An 18005-nucleotide genomic window follows, 5' to 3' on the forward strand; every position below is an offset into this window, starting at 1 on the left:
TTCAAATGACATAACTTATTTATATGTAACATATTTCCTATTAAATTCATTCACAATGTATGAATATTGTGTATCGTTTTCAAAACGAAACGTCAGTTATGTTATTATTATTATTATTATTATTATTATTATTATTATTATTATTATTATTATTCATATTACTGCATATGTCAATACAAATATAATATTTCTATAGTAGTGATATGCCCCACTCAATTTAAAGCCTTTGATATTGCAGTCTGCCTGTTCTTCAATAAAAGCAAAATGTTTCTGTTATGTACTAAGAATACACCCCTGGACATGTTTACCCATTTTCACTACATTTTGGTCGAATCTGTAATTAAAGTCGCCCGACGCAAGCCTCCCTGTTTTGAAAATCTGTGATACTAGAAATCTGAGCTATTTGCACAAACTACGCATGCGTGATTATTATTATTATTATTATTTTATTATTATTATTTGATTGGTGACACGCCTACAAAAGTTGAACTACGTTTTTCGGCGTAATGTACATTTGTTTTTATCTGTCGTATTACATATTGACCAAAACTTAATTATGTGTTATTTAGAGTGTGTCTTACCTACGTGACCATAAATTCTGTTTAGAATATAATTTTGAGATTTTGAGTTATAGCTAGCTATGTTTTGATATATATATATATATATATATATATATATATATATATATATATATATATATATATATATATATATATATATATTACAGTGTAGCCCATTCTGTCAATTCTGTCCTCCAAATGAGCTACCTGGGGTTTAATGGGTTAAAACCTGTCAAACCTCAGTCAAAACACAGGGTAGCTCACTTTGAGGGGAAGCGCTATTTTTAAGATTCGTCTATTCAGTGCTAATTTACCGGGAAGTCTATTTTGAACAGTCAGGCAGTACGTAGGACAGCTAAATCCGTCATAAGTGGACGCGCCTGCACAGAACAGCTGGCATAGCCCTACTACATGTCCAGTTTACGTATGTGAAAATCTGCCAAGTGTGTATGAGGGGTTTTTAAGAGTGGGTTCATATATGAAGAAAATATAAATGTCATCTAAATTTCAAAGGAAAGCACTGATAAACATAAACCACACAGCAAATTCTGTGGTATTTTATAATCAGTGTAAAATTAAAAAATAAATCTGCAGTGAGCTGTCAGATCACTTGTGTTGGATGGGTAAAGCAAGGAGTTGCTAAAACACCTGACAAGGTAAGTTTTGTTACTGTAACTGTTATAATATAAACGCCCAGTTAATATTGTTGTGCTAAATTGTGTATATGTTTACTATATTCCATGCCCGACACATCATAAATAATATATTGCAGTCTGCGTCCTGTGTTGGATAAATTCTATTTTTTCTTTAACAGGTTGAACTAAGTAAAGATGATTTACAGCGTCTCATCAGTGAAGCGAAAGAACACATGGAGTAAGATAAGCTTACATAAAACCTTATCTGAATTTCCTGACATTCCTTATTTATTTCCCTGTGCTGGCTCAGATTTCCTGAGTCGAGAACAGCTCGTTTTATACAGTACCTTTTCTATTATGACTAAGGAGTTTAGTTCTAGCATATTATTTTTGATGGCCACAAATTAATGTGATGTGATTCCTTGTTGGTGTCTTACTTGTTACATTCTCTGTATGTAGGTTAGCAGCATGTGCACTCAAACCTGATTACAGTCCAGTCTGTTTGATCCTCAACTGTAGTTTTGAATAGTTTGAGACAGAAACGTTCAAACCGCACCTCTTGAAACTTGTTTGCCACTATGCCATGTGACATACAGTACTCCATCTACTTGCAGCAGATTAACAATTACTGTCCTAGCTCTGATAACAGAAATACATTTTAAAGGGGATTGTGTTTGAGATATATGAAATATTTAATGATGGCATTATAAATGTAGGATAAGGTAATTTTAGCACATTATATTTCCAGTAAAGACCATTATAACCACGTATTGTGTTTTTCTTTGCAACACAGCAGATATGCAGAGAATCTTTGAAGATTTCAATGTGTTCCTTGTTTTCAGAGATGAAACTGAAGATGGTGAAGCGTTAGATGACGGTGACGATGAGGGGGTCGCCAGTGCACAAGAACTGAGTGACGAGACAGAGGCTCCACAGGAACAAGATGAGACTGATGATGAGAGACTGGATAAAGATGAACTAGCAGAATATGGGCTTGATAAATATGATGAGGAAGACACGGGTTAGTTTGAGTCTTTTTAAAAAATGTATTATGTAAATGCTGCCTTTTATATCCTAATAGTCCTGTGGTGAAATAAATAGTCCCAGAGATCCTAAAGGTCCAATTTTCATCCATTTCTTTTTTACTAGAAGCAACAAATCTAGGAGACAGCCTAGTAGGCCTCGCAGTCCATGGAAATAATGAAGAGGACCCTTATGTTACCATTAAGGATACTGTAAGTATGGGTGACTTAAATGTTTAACATAAATTCCACCTTGAATTCCTTAAAGTAACTGTTAATTGTGTTGTGCAGGAACTTTAGAAATTGGTGTTTATTTTTTGGATGCTGTAAATGCTGCTGAGAACCTTTTTAGATGAGACGCTGAATTGTTAAGTGTATGTGACCGCTAACTGTGGGTGTTATATCTTGTGGATTTATGAACTGCTTTTATCTTTTTAAAGGATCAGTATGAGCGGGAGGATTTTCAGATTAAATCAAATGACAACCTGGTTGTTGCAGGCAGAGCTGAGAAGGATTGCTGTAATTTGGAGATACATGGTTTGTCCTACTGTTCTTGTGTTCCTGTAAAAGTGAACTTCTGAAATGTAATTTTCCTTTTACCTACAGTATTGTAGCAAATGTACATCCAGATAAGAGACACATATTCAATTGTGATTAAACATGCTATAGATATTCTTTATTGATTGTGTCTGTCATTTAAGTCTAGAGAACCACTTGTCCAGTTGTGATGAAAAATCCTCAAATGCCATTCATAGTTACTCCTCCCCTTTAAGTGGTTTATTATTCTTACAATAAGTGTATCAGAATCTGGCAGAATCTCTTTCTCAGGGATGGAAATAAGACTCCTATTGCAGAGCAATTTCACCCATTCCAGGTTTTACTACAAGCATGATTAGCCTCAGTGTACAGATAACAAGCTCAGGTGTGTCTTTTAAACTCACAATAAAACCAATAATGGATTAAACTGCTATGCACTAGGAGTCTTATTCCCATCCCTGCTTTTTATATGCTAAATGTATGTTTTTAAATGGTGATTTCAATATATTGATAACTCTTGTATTTGCAGCCAAGGTACGGGATGTACAGTTAGTCACTGACAAACTTCTTTAAACTCAAACATTAAGAGAAAGCCGTTTTTTGTATTTATAAAATCTCAAAAAAAAAAATCAGAAGAAAGTAATTATATTTTAATCTAGATAAAGTGGCCCTTCAATTTGATTATGGGTGGTATTGTCTGTATGCATAGTAAAGTTTACAGTATGCCAGGGTTATAGTTTAATCATAATAAGTGTATCAACATGCTTTCATGGAGTAAACCAAGTTTCTTGTTGTTTTTCTCTATAGTGTATAATAATGAAGAGGACTCCTTTTATGTGCACCATGACATTCTCTTACCTGCATACCCCTTGTGTGTAGAGTGGCTGAATTTTGACCCTAACCCCCAAGAAGGAATTGACTGCAAAAAAAAAAGATGTTGCAGTGCCCCATGCTGTTAATGGCAATGGCGACGAGCATTAAACCACAATAATGTATCCCCTTGTAGTTTTGGATTATTATTTCCTACAATGTGTTTCTTTCCTCCAACTCATTCAGGAAATTATGTTGCTGTTGGTAACATGACCCCAGTGGTAGACGTGTGGGGCTTGGATGTGGTGGATTGCCTTGAGCCGGTCTTCTCTCTTGGCAGTAAAAAAATAACAAAGAAAAAGAAGAGCAAGAAGGTGGGTTACTCCAGTAGATTGAGAAATTACTGGTACGAAGTTGTGGAGAAATCTTCTGAAAAATCATTAGAAACTTGGACCAGTGCCCATGGTGAAAGTGTGTATTCTGGGTCTTCTTTGAGGATTGTTGCCTGGGTGGAAAACAACAGGAAATATACAGGTTGTAGGCTTTGATAGACAAATGCTTCAGCCCTGTCTCTCTCTCTCTCTCTATAAGTGCTGTACATGCTTATACCACTCGGGGATCTTAATTCGCAAACCTGATGGAGATTAGTTACTGGGGGCATTTACAGCTCCATATTAACTTTGAAACGGGTTGTAAATACTCTGTTTTCTATTTCAGGGTGCTGCTGCAGAGAGTGCAGTCGAAGGACATTCAGATGCTGTGCTGGATTTGTCATGGAACAAACTGGTTAGGTAAGAATGAGGGTGACTGTTGTAGTATCTTTTTTATATACTGTATTTTAATTGAATATCTTTTTTGAAGTTTGTTTTCTGTGAGATTCTAAATGGCTTGCATCCCAGATGTCAGCAATGCTGTCGGCCTACACCTCTGTTTTATAAATTGAAGTATGACCCTATGATATTGAGAGGTATACAGTACTGCATTCTCATGTCGGGTTGTGTGAGATGGATGATACGTTTCACATATTGGAGTCTGTTGGACATAGATGCCCTGCAGTCAATGTTTCTATGGCACTGCAAAGTATCTGAGAACCTATTCAGGCATTTTCTTTTTTTCTTTTTGTTTGTTCTCCCTTAGGAATGTTTTGGCCAGCGCATCTGCTGACAACACAGTAATTCTTTGGGACATGGCACAGGGCAAGCCAGCCTCAACTCTCACATTACACACAGACAAGGTAAGGTGGAACTGTACCTTAAATGAGGGCGATTTAAAAAACATACAATTGATTTGCCTGGTAAATGCTCAGAAGGCTAAGAGGCAGTTCAGGATTTTCTATGGGATTATACTATAAAATAGATGGAAGGTGTCCAGCACAGTGGAGTGTGTGTCTACTTGTAAGGTATGATACTGTAATATTATTCACAGCGTGCATGGATTCAGTACCACACACACATCACTGCAATCTTCTGTTGAACAAATTACTTAAAGGAATATAATAGGTTTATGTGTGTATGTACAGTGCCTATAGTAAGTATTCACCCCCCTTGGACATTTTCACAGTTTGTGTTACAACCTGAAATCTTGATGCATTTCCATTGGATTTTTTTCCTTTGATTTACACAACCTACTTAACACTTTGAAGAGGCAAGACAATTTTTATTGTGAAACAGTTAATGAAAAATAAAAAAAACTGAAATGTCTTGGTTAGATAAGTATTCACCAGTACTTGGTAGAACCACCTTTGGCAGCAATTACACCTTTTGGGGTAAGTCTCTACCAGGTTTGCACATCTGGACTATGCAATATTCACCCATTCTTCTTGGCAAAATTGTTCAAGGCCAGATTTGTGGAGTACCTGAGTTATTGCTGACACATGGACAGTTTCTTCCATCTCAGCCATGGAACGCTGTAGGTCTTTCAGAGTTGTCATTGGCCTCTTGCTGGCTTCTCTGACCAATGCCCTTCTTACCCGGCTGTGCAGTTTGGGAGGACGGTCTGCACTAAGCAGATTCTGGGTGGTGCCGTATACCTTCCACTTCTTAATGATCGACCTTTTATTTTCATACCCCTCGCCTGATCTGTGCCTTTCCACAACTTTATCCCAGAGTTGTTTTGAAAGCTCCTTGGTCTTCATGGTAGTATCTTTGCTTTGAATGCACTAGCAAACTGTGGGACCTTGCAGAGACAGGTGTATTTAATCTGAAATCATGTGAACCACTTTTATTACACACGGATGGACTCCATTTAACTTTTTAATTGATTTTTAATTGATTTTTTTCACTACAAAAGCAAGGAATGGTCTTTCTGGTTGGCAAAACACAACCAACTTATCCAATCCTGAGTATCCTTCAAATGTTTTGTCTCATCCTGTTCAATACCATATAGTGCTGTTCTGGTTAAGAGATTAATTTTTTTTATATGTCTTATAAAATATGTATTTTACTATAAAGATGCATACCAATAGTTAAGGGATAACACTCAAACTAATATAAAAAGAAATGCTGTAATATGCAATGTCTAAACTAATGGAGAAACAAATCTTACATTCTACATGCCTGCACTTCAGTTTTGTAATATATTTAGCTTATTTGTTCAGACAGAACAATTCTAACTTGATGTTAAGGCAAGTTTGCATCATGCAAATTTACATCATGCAAATTTACTATAGCTCACAGAAATCAATTGTTCAAATACCACTGCATCTGACAGACACAACTTTACTCTGGAAACTTGATCTCAATGTATATTTAACTTTGAAAAACAATATTTCCTTTAAGCTACCTTTACAAATACAAAACAAATAAAACCCTCTAGCTACCCCTCCCCCTCCAGAGCTACAGTCCTGTCTCCCTCCTACCCTTCCTCTCCAAAACCCTCGAGCTGTACAGTCCTCGAGCGGACTGTACAGCGCCAGCTCTCTGCTTTCCTGTCCAACCACTCTCTGCTCGACCCTCTGCTCACTCCACTGAAACCGCCCTCGTGTCTGTCACCAACTCACTTAAGTGTGCCCGAGCTGCCTCTCTCTCTGTCCTAATTCTCCTCAACTTCTCTGCTGCCTTTGACACTGTTGATCACTCTATTCTACTATCATCTCTCGCTGACCTGGGGATCTCTGGCACTGCTCTGGCCTGGTTCTCCTCCTACCTCTCCAACCGCACTTACCAGGTAACCTGGCGTGGAGCAACCTCCACACCTCACCCTCTCTTAACAGGAGTCCCCCAAGGGTCAGTCTTGGGTCCTCTCCTGTTCTCTTTACACCCGCTCCCTGGGCCCCCTCATCGCATCCTATGGTTTCTCATACCATTTCTATGCTGATGATGCTCTTCCCCACCTCTGACTCCACCATCTTCTCCCGTATCGCTACCTGTCTGTCTGCTATTTCCTCCTGGATGCACTCGAATCAACTCAAACTCAACCTCTCTAAATCTGACCTCCTTTTCTTTCCCTCCTCCTCCCCCTCCTCTGACCTCTCTATCTCTGTTCCTCTGGAGTCTACCACACTCTCTCCCTCTTTCTCTGCTAAGAACCTCAGAGTCACCCTGGACCCCTGTCTGTCTTATTCCCAGCACATCTCCACTCTGGCACGCACTTGCCGATTCTTCCTGAGCAACATTCGAAAAATCCGACCCTTCCTCACCAACTACACAAACCCAGCTCCTGGTCCAGGCCTTGGTGTTCTCTCTGCCTCGCTTCTCCCACGCAACTCAACTACTCCGCTCACTCTACTGGCTCCCGATCACCGCTCGTATCCAATTCAAGACTCTTGTACTAGCCTACAGATGCCTTGACCAGACTGCACCCAGCTACCTCCAGACCCTCATCTCTCCCTACACCCCCACGCGACTTCTCCGCTCCGCCTGCACTAGAAGACTGGCTCTACCTCCTCTACGCTCCCCTGCCTCCAGAGCCCGCTCCTTCTCCACTCTCGCTCCGCAGTGGTGGAATGACCTTCCTACAGATGTCAGGACCGCCCAGTCCCTGACCACATTCAGGCCCCTCCTTAAGACTCACCTCTTATTATTATTATTATTATTATTATTATTATTATTATTATTATTATTATTATTATTATTTATTTCTTAGCAGACGCCCTTATCCAGGGCGACTTCCAATTGTTATCACATTATACATTATTTCACATTATTTTTACATACAATTGGCCATTTATACAGTTGGGTTTTTACTGGAGCAATCTAGGTAAAGTACCTTGCTCAAGGGTACAACAGCAGTGTCCCCCACCTGGGATTGAACCCACGACCCTCTGGTCAAGAGTCCAGAGCCCTAACCACTACACCACACTGCTGCCCAGTGTGAAAGATGGGAATTGGGGTGTGTCCTGTACCTCTTTTGCAACAAGATGCAGTAAACGGCACCAGCAGCAGGGGAAAATAAACACAGAATATGTAGTAGTCTTTGGTTAATTTATGTATTGCTTTTATTAGGTGCATTAGACAGTACAGTATGTTCTGTGTGATCCTAAGAATGTGTTGTGTAAAAGGCTGGAATCCGTTCACCAGGTTCCAAATCATTTACTGTGAACTTGCATAGTGTTTTTATTGACCCAAACCAAAATGAGAAGTTTTGTTATTGGATCAGGGTGTTGTACATTTTTCTTAAGGTTCCCATCATTTCCAGGCTTTCCTGTGTCTGTTTACTTGACCCAGGAGATACCTTGGTATTTCAGAGTGATGATCAGTTATTGATGTTGGTGTTACTGGAAAGATTTATGGAAGCTTATGTCCTTACAGATAAAAGTACTTTTGAGTAACATGAACAAACTATTGACAAAATGGTCTGCTCTATGACAAAGAGGACACAGGTTTATCTGCAGAGGAATATACAAAGTTGACACCAATTCATTTTATTTTAGTGTCAAACTGAACATGACTGTTGGCTATGTTGCTTTGTTAATCCATTTCTTGTAACGATTTTTAGCTATATTTCTGTAGGTTGAGATAATGAGCCTGCGTATCATGGTGAGGTTAAACTGTACCGCACCTTCAGCTGACCTCCAGGTACTTGTGTAATGCTGCCCTGTACAACTCTTCATGTGATCTGCAATAACACAAGCAGCTATGTGAAGGGTTGCAAGGGCAGAGTTTGCCAGCTTCTGAGATTTAATCACAACAGAAGCAAAAATGTGATTGTCTGTATTGTTACTACAAGCAAATAAAACTGAAACATAAAGATAGTGGTGGAAAATCAAGATAACCTAGATGTACAGTAAATACATGAAATAGGTAGGTATTGTTGGTAGCTGTGAAAATAATATGTTATAATTAATTATCAGAACAATGTGCCAGTATCAGGAATACTAAAAAGGTTACCTTTTTAAGTATATTTTTGGTATATGATGAATATGTTACTTATAATTTTACTTAGTAGCCTTCAACACTGTCAGATTGATGCAATCCCCCTTTTTTTGTTTGTAAATATCATACTGTAACAGTGCCTTGCAATACTGCAGATAGAAATGTGGATATAAAAAAATGATGAGTCAAGCAGATCCCTACCTGCTGTAATGAAGTGACTTGGAGCAGATGTTGCAGGTTTCCCCCCAGGCAAGTGAGCTCTCAGGTCAGTTTGACTGGTGGAAGCAGAGCCCTCTCAGCCTCCCAACATGCTATATTCACATCCTTTGCTCCATAGATGAGTCAAGCTTCATTAGCCTGTGTTGATATGACTGGGAGCTGAACAGATAGGAACTTCAGAAGCAGAGGAGGAGCTACCAAATTATAACCTCCGAGCCCTTTTAACCCTTTGAAGCGGCCCATGCGTCTATCCGTATATTATATGATGTGCAGGTACATTAAGGAGGCATTAAACAAAAAAAAAAAAAAAAAAAAAACAGTGGTTAGCCTGCCAATGTAGCATGTAGTTCACCGCAAAGCTGAATGTGACACCTAAGGTGTTTTAATCTTACAAAGAAGAATTGGTAATGTGAATCTAGTCATGATTTTTTTTTTTTTTTGTTAAATTTTTTCACAACCCAGTCTGCTGAACACTTACCCATAGTTCTGTCATGTCAGCATACATATTGACTTCTTTTTTTCAGGTTCTGGCTTTGAAGTTTCATCCATTTGAAGCACAGTCACTAATTTCTGGATCTTTTGACAAGTAAGCAACATTTAAGCATCAAATGCAATATACTGAAGACCTAACATTTTCTTGCGAGTGGTTTTCATGCCAATTCAAGATTATTTTTTACCCTTTTTCCAGGTCTGCGATTCTTTACGATTGTAGAAGTCCACAAGACAACCACTGGATATGGAGATTTAGTGGTCAGGTTGAGCGAGTAATCTGGAACCATTTCTCTCCGTGTCATTTCTTGGTAAGCTTGTCAAGCACTGGAACTTATCATTTTATTCAAACAGTATTGTGTTTTTTTAGGTACAGCTACAATACTGGTACTGGACTATGCCATCCAGGTGTCTTTCTATGTGTTTGTTCTACTCTGATTTCAATAAATCAAACTGGCAATATACCTTTTAAACAGACACTTGTAATTGGATGTAGGCACAGGTAGAACATTTGGAAGTGGGTAACCATCTTTAAAAATACCAGAATACCTGAATGGTTTCCATTTACATACTGTCATTTTAAGGAATATACTATAGCCCTCAAGCTCTGTTGTAAAATAACATTTAAACACCTATAGAAAAGAAAATGTAAACACATAAAGATGACCATTCAGTCACAATTGCTGTTAAAAAATAGATACCCAGATAGGCAAACCCAGGCATACCTCTATGTGCAATGACCACTTCAGTTCTTAAAGCTTTGGCCCATAAACAGAGCTTTTTGCTGTTTGCCATTGAAAGTTGTTGTTTATCAAGAGAAGCCTATACTGTATGTTTCAGTTGGTTCTAATGGAAGACAGGCTTTTGACACAGAGATAAGAAGAAATATATTGGAAAACGTTAGCACTAACTCCAAACCAAGAACTGGTAACAAAGCTTGGTTATCCTTTAACTTAAACAACCATTTGAATTAAGTCATTGCCATTGTTAAATGTATTTTTCAGGCCAGCACAGAAGATGGTTTTGTGTGTTGTTTAGATGCACGGTCAAATAAGCCTGTCTTGACACTCAAAGCTCATGACGGCGAAGTATCAGGTATGCTTATTTGTAGTTTATTGCAGATTAAAACTACTTGTATAAAACCCCTAACGGTAAACAAAGCAGTTAATTCACTACCACAGCCAAAAAACAATAAAGTACTGAGCAAATATGTCTTCCTTTGAAAATGAAAATAGTTGAATAATTGAAAACAATGAGACAAGGCAAGACAATTTTCACTAATTGTGCATTCCACTGAGTCATAAAGCTATTCACCTATCTCAATTTCTTCTATATAAAATAGATTAATGTAATAAAGACCATAATATTTTCTTGTCTGTTCAATACATTATTCATGTAAAACAATCAAACCTTGCCAACTTAAGCTAAAACTTAGGCATGCAGCATTGGTTTACACTGCCTCTATAAACCAGGCACTAGTGTATCTTAAATACAGTTCAGTTTAGCACTATTAAACAGCACTGTGCTTTTGTTCTTCGTTTTACAGGATTAGACCTGAGTAGTCAGATAAAGGGGTGCCTAGTCACATCCTCTTCAGATAAGCATGTGAAGATCTGGGATATTCTTGGAAACAAGCCTAGTCTCATCCACTCCAGAGATATGAAAATGGTGAGTCCCGCTGATCTACGCATGCACCTTTTATTTCAATATATTGTACTATTTATTGTCATTTTAAAGATGTAATTGTCATTCCTTTACAAATAATGTATTACCTCATATTGGCATCAGTACCATAAATGTTGGCCTCCCATTTTGGTTTTAAATAACACTATTGAAGGATTACTGTAGACTGATTCTTTTGACTTAGCTGCAGTCTGACCTATATCACAAGATGGAATTAGGTTCCAGGAAGCAACATCTTAAACCTAATGTTAGAGGCGGTCCTTGAAAGTAGTAAAACAAGAAAAGAACAAAAAGATCTTCCACACAATGATAAAGGGACACTTATTTATTAGATTTTATTATCTCAAATATCCACAGATGGGTATGTCTTAAGCACTGAAAAAGACTTCTAGTCGAAACATTTGTCATAGACTTTCTTTTTAGAATTTCTAAATTCAGCCCTATTGAGTGTTTAATGTTTATGGATGATATATCCAATCTGAATTCAGTGAAAGTGAACACTAGTTTGACACATCCACTCTCTATTGAAATCTGTTCATTTCATCCACAGGGAGTACTGTTCTGTGCCTCTTGCTGTCCAGACCTACCCTTTGTCTATGCGTTTGGTGGGCAAAAGGAAGGATTACGCGTTTGGGATATTAGTGATGTAGCTGCAGGTATGTTATATAATAAGACTATACATGCCATTGTTCATACAGAAAACAAACCTCTTTTAATGTTCTGTGGTAAGGCTGCCATGTGTAAACCAGCTGCAATAACATGAACAGCAGCATCTTAACGGCGAGCTGGGAAATAAAACCATTTATCCAACCATTAGGATTTAAGCAGTACTTCACATTTATTGCTCAGCTGTACATAATTCACATTTTCAGGAGAGGAAAATAATGTGTGCAAGTGCCTATGGTAGGGTACAGAACATTCTGAGAATCACATGGCTAATTTAAATAGAACGCAATGTTAAGCACACAACAAAGTCTTGCCCATATTTTGCTGGAATGGTAACATTATTTTGCTTCTCTTTACAGTGAATGCAACATTTGGAAGTCGAGAACGGTTAGTGGTTGGCACACCACTGGAGGCAACAGGCAGTACCACACAAGCCACCAGCAGTACTGAGAATGCAATGGAGTCGTAGCTGTGCCACACAAGTTAGAACCTAACAATGAAGACAGAAAAAAATATATGAAAAAAACCTTCCACAATGGATCCAAGGTTAAAACATTAAAGCTGCCATTGGATATAGCATTGCTATAGAAACAGCTACAGTTCACCAGTTAGTACAGTCCGTGCTACAGCATTTGATTTGACATTGACAAAATAAACAACTGTATTTTGCAGAAGATGCTACAGAATCGTCTTTTTGGCTGTTTGCTTTTAAACTGTTTTAATTAGGGCAACTTTTATCGGGTAAAAGGTGTTATTTTACCTGATTTGATAAGTTATACATGTATTTATATGGTATGGAAGATGCAGAGTTGTAATTACTCGAGTTGGACTGGACTTGAGTCATTGTCGTCAAATTGTCATTAAATGAGTGGACTCGAGTCCCTGCAAGAAAAGACTCGAGATTCTGCTCAAAAGACTCGACTCGAGTCCCGGCCCAAAAGTCTCCACTTGACTTGAGTCATAGTCTTTATGATAAATTACATGATCAGTTTTGTTTTCAATAACCACAGCCCTTCTTTTGATGCGTACAAGCCCTGCCTATTTATGAGTGAGAGGAACACGTGACAACATGGAGACAGAGAGAAGAACATCAGCAGCATGGAAGGTAAATCTAGTGTACCTGCGCTCATCGAGTTCACAAAAACTATGGAGTTGACAGAGAGAAATAATCAGTCTGCATCCTGACTGCACTGAGAAATGCCAAACTAAAATAAACTGTCTAAAATTACTTGTAAATCATTTTTGGTATTTTATTATTATTAATACTTATTTTGTGGGTCAATCAATAGATTTTTATTTATGTAAGCTTACAACTTAAATGCGGTAGAAAAGGGGTTTAGTGTTTCTTGTCTGGTTTAACTTAATGTTATGCTATGTTTTAAAAAAATTAAGTTGTTTTAGAAAACAAAAATTATATTTTGCGAAACTTGTAAGTTGTTTTTAAACTCGAAACTACCACTTGTGAATCCAAACTCCTGCACAAGCTTATGAACTTAAAAAAAATGTTGTAATCATGCACTGTACCAGAATTGAACACAAACAACCACCCGGAGCTTTAATATATATATATATATATATATATATATATATATATATATATATATATACACACACAGACGTGCTCAAATTTGTTGGTACCCCTCCACAAAAAACGAAGAATGCACAATTTTCTCTGAAATAACTTGAAACTGACAAAAGTAATTGGCATCCACCATTGTTTATTCCATATTTAATAGAAATCAGACTTTGCTTTTGATTTTTTATTCAACATAATATTGTAAATAATAAAACAAATGAAAATGGCATGGACAAAAATGATGGGACGGTTAACCTAATATCAACCTTTAGAGGCAATCACTGCAATCAAACGTTTTCTGTAGCTCTCAATGAGACTTCTGCACCTGTTAACAGGTAGTTTGGGCCACTCTTCCTGAGCAAACTGCTCCAGCTGTCTCAGGTTTGATGGGTGCCTTCTCCAGACTGCAAGTTTCAGCTCTTTCCATAGATGTTCGATAGGATTCAGATCAGGACTCATAGAAGGCCACTTCAGAATAGTCCAATGTTTTGTTCTTATCCATTCTTGGGTGCTTTTAGCTGTGTGTTTTGGGTCATTATCCTGTTGGAGGACCCATGACCTGCGACTGAGACAGAGCTTTCTGACACTGGGCAGTACTTTTCGCTCCAGAATGCCTTGATAGTCTTGAGATTTCATTGTGCCCTGCACAGATTCAAGGCACCCTGAGCCAGGTGCAGCAAAGCAGCCCCAAAACATAACCGAGCCTCCTCCATGTTTCACTGTAGGTATGGTGTTCTTTTCTTTGAAAGCTTCATTTTTCCGTCTGTGAACATAGAGCTGATGTGACTTGCCAAAAAGCTCCAGTTTTGACTCATCTGTCCAAAGGACATTCTCCCAGAAGGATTGTGGCTTGTCAATATGCATTTTAGCAAATTCCAGTCTGGCTTTTTTATGTTTTTCTTTCAAAAGTGGAGTCCTCCTAGGTCTTCTTCCATGGAGCCCACTTTCGCTCAAAAAGTGACGGATGGTGCGATCAGAAACTGACGTACCTTCACCTTGGAGTTCAGCTTGTATCTCTTTGGCAGTTATCGTTGTTTCTTTTTCTACCATTCGCACTATCCTTCTGTTCAATCTGGGGTCGATTTTCCTCTTGCGGCCGCGCCCAGGGAGGTTGGCTACAGTTCCATGGACCTTAAACTTCTTAATAATATTTGCAACTGTTGTCACAGGAACATCAAGCTGCTTGGAGATGGTCTTGTAGCCTTTACCTTTACCATGCTTGTCTATTATTTTCTTTCTGATCTCCTCAGACAACTCTCTCCTTTGCTTTCTCTGGTCCATGTTCAGTGTGGTGCACACAATGATACCAAACAGCACAGTGACTACTTTTCTCCATTTAAATAGGCTGAATGACTGATTACAAGATTGGAGACATGTGTGATACTAATTAAAGAAACTAATTAGTTTGAAATATCACTATAATCCAATTATTTATTATCTTTTCTAAGGGGTACCAACAAATGTGTCCAGGCCATTTTAGAATATCTTTGTAGAATAAGCAATAATTCATCTCTTTTCACCGCTTCTTTGCTTTATTCTATGACATACCAAAGGCATGCAAGTATACATGATAAAATAGCTTTTAATTTCATCACTTTTCAGGAGGAATGAAGCATTATTTCAATGAGCTGTAAGGGTACCAACAAATTTGAGCATGTCTGTATATATATTATATATATATAAGGTGAGTAAAACATGTGTTCCTGTATTCACATACAGTCATGTTACTGTAGAAAAAATACGAAAAAGGAAATGCCTCTTTTTCAAGGCTCAAGCTAAATGTAAATTTACAGGATGCAAAAAATTCCATTTCAAATCTCCAAAGAACCTGTCTGTGGGGAAACAGTACTTCTTGATGTCAGCAGTTAGGGCACAGTTGGAACAAAGACCAGGATTGGACACCCCTGCACTAGAGGCTGGAAATCTGTTTGTCAAAACATTTCAAGTGAATATTTGAGAAAAGACAACTTAATCATTGATACGTTTATGGATATCATTTTGAATAAAGCAGCATTTGAAAACGAAATAAACATGCAAGTTCTCTACTACGCATTACTCCTTCATGACTCAGAACAGGGGATATCTGTGCCAGTATCAGAGCTATTAACAACAAACCATACTGTTCCTTCTCTATATTATTTTCTAAATCTTTATCTGCTGACATTTCGATCAATCAGTGGTAGGACGCGGTGTAAAGGGAATAGAGTGTCCCGGACTGGATGGTCAGACAATTCGTTCCAAGGGTTAGGTGGAAGTCAGCCATCTAGAAAGGTGGTGGAGCTAAAGTACACCAAGTCATCACTCCAGAGGGAAAGCGATGTGGCAGCCGCGGATTGGAGGAGAAACAATTGCACTCGCTAACCAAGGGGGTGTGACTGACAGTAGAAAAGGAGACGTGGCTAGGTGATCTGTTCCGTTGTTTATGGTTAAGAGAAACGCTGAAGGACGAAAGTAAAATAACCATGTGTGTTTAGTGTTTGTTTCTTGTCTAATTGTACTGTTTGTTATTTATTAGACGACTAACACGATCCGGAGCTGTCACTACAGGCCAGCACAAATACTGGACAACACATCACTGTGCACAAGTAAATTGTATTTCACCACGAGCACGACAGCACTCACTCTGGACTTGTGACTGTGTTTGTGTTCTGTGTGTGTTTAATATCCTGTTTATTATTTCGGGACTGAACCCTGTGTTAAATAACTGTGCATTACACATCAGTGTGTATTGCCAGTCCTTCATTATTATTTACTTTTGTCATCAGACTTTGGATTACAAATAAACCACCATTTCACCAGTACTTTGTTGTTTGTCATTATCTTGAGCACGGCATCACCTCTACACCTGCGCATTGCACTACCACTTTGCCACAGTGGAAGGTGCCCATTTGAAGACCCCAGAGATGTACCCTACTTAGCTCAATCCAGATGGTTGTCATGCTGATGCGCTGGGGAGACTGCACTGTGGTTGACCATTCTCCCTTCTCACAATGTCAAGTTCATCACAACGAACTCTGTAGTTTTTCAGTACTGCATTAACGGCAGGTGCTCTCACTGTCCACCTGGTTGTACATAGTGACTTAATATTAGAAGTGTTTGAATATCCCAATTGTTCTTTTAGCTGCTGAAAAAGTGCCTGACAGTTTGGAGAAAGCTTAATCAAGCTTGAAAGTTCCATGACTAAATCTAGAGCATAGGTGATGTTCTGGCACAATCCTGAAGGCAAAGATTCAAACAGTATGTCATGCAGTGCACATACAGAGCCATTGTGTTTTCTGACTTTATTTTTGTTGCAACACCATTCACATGCCCACTCATATTTGCTGCTCCATCATAAGCTTGCCCTACACAATCTGATAGCATTTTGCGTTGCAACGCAAAAGCACGTCTTTAACAACATTAACGATGGTCACGGAGTTCTTGTTTTCTAGGTCAACAAAGCCAACTGCATCTTCGTGTACATTATAGAAACAGTCTACTCACCGTAGACTAACAACAAGCTTCCCCTTCCCACTCAGATCTCCCATCAGATGGTTTCATCTGCAATTATGGCATAGAATCTGGCATTTCTTATTTCTGAAAGCATCTCTCGCAGTACTTGATTTCCCATCAAATGAATTAATTCATTGTCAATTTCTGGGGAGACATACTTGTGCTCTTCAATCCACTCTTTGATTCCAGGTACATCTTCAGCTCTTCACTGCAGTACATGTAGAAAATTGCCATTTGCTTCTATATGGCCTCTAATAGCAAGCCCTTGTCTTGCAAGCAACTTCAGTGTGGACAATTCTTTCATGAAAAGCATTTGGTGTTTCTTTTGCTGTTAAGCATGCTGTGCTGACAACTGAGCTGCTAGACTTGGAGCTTTCTAGGCCTGTTGTACATACAGGAATTCTCTCTGCACATGGGATTTTTCTTAAAGCATCTAGAGCATTTTTCCAGTTATCAAAGCCTCTGTTCATGAAAGCTTCTTGTCCTTGGAGTGTATATTTAGCCATTCCTTTCTGCCTTGCTTGGCGACAATAAAAGCAGAAAACCTCATTTTGTGTTGTGCAAAATGTAAGCCAGTTAAAATCTCTGTAGTTTTCGCAGTGATGAAGAAGCTGACTCAGGTTGGTGTAGACTGCATAGTTCCAATCCACAACACTGGTTTTGACAATTACTGTCATAAGTAGATCCTCTAGGAGTTTTAAGCTCCAGGTTGTGCAAGGAATGTGAGGATGTTGGCACATGAGGATCAAGTGACTCTGTGTACAATTTGAAAATGCATTACTTGTTGGTTCTTGTGATGCTGGTGGCAGCTGCACCCTAGACCCACCCTCTTCAGTTGGATTAGGCTTCTCACCACCTACAATAAATAAGAACCTTTAATAAAAAGCATTCTGTTTTCAACCTAAATATACAGCATCTTCATTTGACACGTACCCTCTCCAATGTTTGCCTTCAGTGCTGCAGAAAATAAACTGCTAGCATACAGGGATCTGGAATTACATAAA

At 38.5% G+C, this 18005-nt stretch overlaps 1 protein-coding gene across 1 annotated transcript; it reads left to right on the top strand.

Annotated features, from left to right (window-relative positions):
- Positions 1-1093: 1093 nt before the first annotated feature.
- LOC117414580 (periodic tryptophan protein 1 homolog) lies at positions 1094-13468 on the top strand (the record flags this gene model as incomplete). The annotated part of the gene is made up of 14 exons (XM_059027064.1): positions 1094-1216; positions 1375-1433; positions 2038-2216; positions 2345-2430; positions 2658-2754; positions 3811-3938; positions 4282-4355; positions 4702-4798; positions 9620-9681; positions 9784-9895; positions 10589-10679; positions 11131-11252; positions 11818-11923; positions 12293-13468. Coding segments are annotated over 14 exons (1446 nt in total), but the record flags the coding sequence as incomplete, so codon positions are not given.
- Positions 13469-18005: the final 4537 nt, after the last annotated feature.

This window comes from Acipenser ruthenus, chromosome 7 (assembly GCF_902713425.1).
Source record: "Acipenser ruthenus chromosome 7, fAciRut3.2 maternal haplotype, whole genome shotgun sequence".
NCBI classification, from domain to species: domain Eukaryota; kingdom Metazoa; phylum Chordata; class Actinopteri; order Acipenseriformes; family Acipenseridae; genus Acipenser; species Acipenser ruthenus.